General features: G+C 41.6%; 1 protein-coding gene across 1 annotated transcript in view; it reads right to left on the bottom strand.

Moving 5' to 3' along the window:
• Miga1 (mitoguardin 1) overlaps positions 1 to 4,899 on the bottom strand; it is a 49,977-nt gene that overhangs the window by 17,752 nt on the left and 27,326 nt on the right. Inside the window, exon 9 of the mRNA XM_005357479.2 lies at positions 2,778 to 2,878. Coding sequence (XP_005357536.1) covers positions 2,778 to 2,878 — 101 coding nt within the window. The remainder of the gene's footprint in view (positions 1 to 2,777; positions 2,879 to 4,899) is intronic.

Raw genomic sequence — 4,899 nt, 5'->3', positions numbered from 1 at the left:
GAGGGGGAGAGGAGTGGGGGGAGGGGGAGAAGAGTGGGAGGAGGGGGAGGGAAATGGGAGACTGGGAGGAGGCGGAAACTTTTTTTTTTCCTTTTCTCAATTAAAAAAAAAAAAAGAAAATGTAAACGATGAAAGAAGGCTACAGGAAGAAGGGCTCAGCAACCAGAGGAGAGCCTTCTTGACCTGCGCGGCTTCACAAATACTAGGGTTTCTTTACCTTTTAAGACAACATTACTTAGGACAGTAAATCTGACCACAGAGAAAAATCAGGTTAGTTCTGATCTCGGTGCTATAACACTCACTGGCTAGGAAATAACAGCTTTCTGGTATCTGCTGACACTAACATAACTTAGCATTTATCATACAGGTATGAAAACCCACCCAGAATGGTGCATAACTTGTAGCCTGTGTGCAGATGTGATATCACAATGGAAAACGCCATACCACACCTTATAGGGGTTGCACCTGAGGTACAAAACAATAAATATTACCTAAAATTACCTTCAGGCTATATGGCAGATAGATTTATTTATTTTACATGTATTAATGTTTTGGCTACGTGTGTGTATGTGCACCACATGTGCCTTTGGATGGTTGTGAATCACTATGTGGTTGGTGGGAACCAAACCCATGTCTTTGACAAGAACTAGTGCTGGGCCATTTCTCTAGATACAATATAAATGAATTTTGTGTCTAGACTTGTACTCCAAATATGTCATTATGCAAACATTCCAAATTATATATATGTGTGTGTGTGTGTGTGTGTGTGTGTGTGTTTATATATACATATGCATATATAACATTATATAACATTACTGGAATCAAACATTTCAGGGCAGGGATGTTGAGCCTGTAGTGCAAATTCTTGGTGACAGACACTTGAGGAAAGCTGTTGTCTTAGAACTAAAACTATTGTTCTAATAGAGATTTAGTTAAAAACTAAATTTTAATTTTTTTAATAAATTAAAAAAATATAAATATTTATATATTTATAAATAGAACATTTTTATTTATTTATTTATTTTGGTTTTTCGAGACAGGGTTTCTCTGTGGCTTTGGAGCCTGTCCTGGAACTAGCTCTTTAGACCAGACTGGTCTCGAACTCACAGAGACCTCTTTAATCCTCTGCCTCCCAAGTGCTGGGATTAAAGGCGTAAATAGAACATTTATAAAAAAAGACTCAAGAGTCAGAAGCTGGGGTAGAGACTGCCAGCTCAGAGAGGTTGAGGAGCAAGTAGCTGAACTTCCCTCTTTGCAGGCATCTCAGAAAGACAGCTTCCTTCTGCTCAGCCAAACCAAAAAATGATTGCTAAACTCAAAGTCCCTCCTTACTACTTCCTGTGTGCCTCTCTATCCATCTTCCAGACTTCCTCTGACTCTCTATGATTACTTTCTATCAACTCATTGTTGACTCCGCCTCCTGACCCAAGATTGATTTTATTTAATTAGTGCAAACACAAACTTAGGGTTCACAGTGTGATCGAACATCCTGCAACACAGGTATCATGATATTTCTCAAAAATAATTTTCAGCTATCACTGGAAATGACCTAAATCAACGTGCAGCAAAGCTTACATATAGGAAAATTTTGTCAATCACTTTGACAAATGATTGGCCTAGTCTAAAGAAAAGATTATTGCAGTAATTGTCTTACTCTAAACAGGGAAAACAGATCTTTTAATTCTGAATAAATCTATCAAGTTATCACACACTGTTTAACTTCTCAGGATTCTGATCCCTTCTTCCCTTCTTTCATCTTTTCTTCCCCTGAAGCAGGATCTCACTATGTAGCTGTGGCTATCCTGGAACTCCATCTGAAGACCAGGCTGGCATCAATTTCAGAAATTCGCCTGCCTTCCAGAGTCCTGGGATTAAAGGTGCATATGATCACGTTCAGCTATATTACTTACAAAAGAATTTATCTTGTAACACTCATATTCTGAGTTATACCTTAGAAGCGGTGCTAAAATATTTTACTATCCCAGGCTGGCCTCAAATTTTCCAAGGATGTGGGTGTTGTAATAAAAAAAAATACAAAAACAAACCAGTGGGAGAAAGTCACACAGAGCTCTGGTGAAGTAGTGAATGGGAAGAGGGGGGAGGGGAGAGGAGAGACCAGCCTCTGGGGACAGAGTAGCAGGAGAGAGAGGGAGGGAGGGAGTCAGTCAGAGAGATAAAGAGGGAGGGACAGGAGGTTAACGTAATGAATGTGCACAGGAAGTGCTCCTAGTGGCTGCAGCTGAGGATGTATCCTGTCAGGACCCCAAGGGCAGGCCAGTACAGAATCCTGAATTAGGCCCATGTGAATGCCGGAATAGAGTCTGAGTCTTCAGGGAGAGCAGTCAGTGATTTTAAGTGCTGAGTAATCTCTCCAGGCTCTAGAAAGACAATGTTGCTAGGCTGCATACTTAATTCCAGTCTCAGAAGGATGAAGAAGAACGGTGAGTTCGAGGCCAGCATGGGGTATAGAGTAAAACCCTGTCTCAAACAAAAGTGAAGAAAAACACGACACCAGGCTAGAGATGACTTGATGGGTATGAGCACAGGCTGCTCTTGCGGGCCTGGTTCAACTCCCAGCACCCGTATGGTAGCCAAAAACCATCTGTGACTTCAGTTCCAGGGCACCTACAGACCTCTCTTGGCCCCTGTGGGCATCAGGCACAAACGTAATGCAGAGACATATTTGAGAACCCCCCCCCCCCACACACACACACAACGCACACGGCAACTGTGTCATGCAATGGCAAACTACCTCACCGTGAACACACTTCTCTCACCTCTGCTGCTGAAGCAAAGAGATCTGCAGGTTCACTGCTCAGGGCGTCTTGCAGGCCAAAGTCATCCACATTCTCCTTGGCGCTCACGTCTGTGTCTTTATCTTAAAAGTGAAAAGGTAGAAGGTATGAGGTCGCTACTCTGTCTCTGCGTGTTCACTTTCTACCTCCTGTCTTTATTCAGAGGGTTAGGGCCCAGGGAAAACAGGAACAAACCATAGCAAGCTGTAATCTGACAAAACCCGCAGGGCACTTCATGTACTGCCGTGCCATGGGACACGGTGCTATAAAAAGTTGCACTTTTTTTTTTAATTTAAAGAGATTAAACTTATCTTTTTTTCATTAAAAGAGCTTTAAGCTTGGGGCTGGAGAGATGGCTCAGTGGTTAAGAGCACCGCCTGCTCGTCCAAAGGTCCTGAGTTCAATTCCCAACAACCACATGATGGCTTACAATCATCTGTAATGAGGTCTGGTGCCCTCTTCGGGCCTTCAGGCATATATGCAGACAGAATATTGTATACATAATAAATAAATATTTTTTTAAAAAAAGAGCTTTAAGCTTAAAAAAAAAATAACTCAGTTAAATTATTTTACTATACTTGATAAAGTATGTAAACACCAAAACTAGTTTAAAACAATTTAATTGCAAGTGTCTTGTCTAAATTTGAAATATTTAAGGTTCATTAAAATCAACTGAAAAAAATTTTGAGACAGGATCTCACTATGTAGCCTAGGCTGTCCTGCAATTCACTGTGTAGACAAGGCTGGATTTCTACTCACATCTACTAATGTGGGATGCCCTCTGTATGCCTGAATATGTTTTATTACCATTGAATAAAGAAGCTGCTTAGGCCTATAGAATAGAGCTAGGCAGGAAAACTAAACTGAACGCAGGGAGAAAGGCGGCAGAGTCAGGGAGACACCATGTAGCCACCACAGGAGACAGATGCCAGACGAAACCTTACCGGTAGGCCACAACCACAGGTGATGCACAGATTAACAGAGATGGCTTAATTTAAGATATAAGAGCTAGCTAGAAATATGCCTAAGCTAATAGGCCAAGCAGCGTTTTAATTAATACAGTTTCTGTGTGATTATGTTGGGTCTGAGCAGCCGGGAAATGAACAGGCAGTCTCCATGTGCAGAGATCCACCTGCCGCTGCCTCTTGAGCCAGGATTAAAGGCGTTCACTATGCAGGCTGTGGTGGCCCACAGCAGTAAGGTAACCTGAAGAAGCTGAGACGGGAGAATCACAAGTTCAGAGCAGGCAGCCACACAGCTAATCCGGCTCAAAACACAGAAAAGGCCACCACACTTGCATTCATAAAGCGTGACTGAATTATTAACGCAACATTTCTGGCTAACCACTGAGAGTAAGCTGCTCGTTATCCGTGTCTCCTTCAAACTCCAAAGCTGACTTTACAAATGGAGCAGCCAACAAAGCTCGGGCAACAGTTTCTCATGCTTATTCTTTTTATTTAAAAATCAAATATGACCAACTGCCTCAGTGGCTTTTGCTTTGTTTTGTTTTTCGAGACAGGGTTTCTCTGTGTAGTCCAGGCTGTCCTGGAATCCACTCTGTTAGACCAGGCTGGCCTTGAACTCACAGAGATTTGCCTCCTAGGTGACGGGATTAATGGCTGTCTCAGTGGTTCTTCCAATGGTGGTAAAGCTCAACTTTTTGGAAATAGTTTATCTGGCCACACCAGGCCGGGCAACTATGGGCAATGGACAACACCCTGAAGGTGAGTGTGAAGCCACCACAGCGCCGACAGGAGTCCATTCGATGGCAATTCATTTTCAGGTTAAAACCCACTTATCTAGGTGATCAGACTGTAGCAAATAACTAACGTACCTGGAAATGCATCATGGGTATAAAAAGCAAAGAAGAAAAAAGATTCTCAATCTGTTAACCTTGTCAAATGCTTTATCCCCGTTAATAAGAAATCAGGAATTTCCTTGCTTTCATTTATTCAAATTTCCATTCTACTAAGCCTTCCCTAAATAAATGTCATTAACTTTGCCAGAAATCTTTCCAATTTTCTTGAGAACCCCTATGTATTAAAAGAACCTTTTTTTTTATTAAATATTTATTTATTATGTATACAATAGTCTGTGTGTGTGT

This window comes from Microtus ochrogaster, chromosome 21 (assembly GCF_000317375.1).
Source record: "Microtus ochrogaster isolate Prairie Vole_2 chromosome 21, MicOch1.0, whole genome shotgun sequence".
NCBI lineage: Eukaryota > Metazoa > Chordata > Mammalia > Rodentia > Cricetidae > Microtus > Microtus ochrogaster.
The sequence above is the reverse complement of the archived record's forward strand: the minus strand, read 5'-3'. Positions and strand labels throughout refer to the sequence as shown.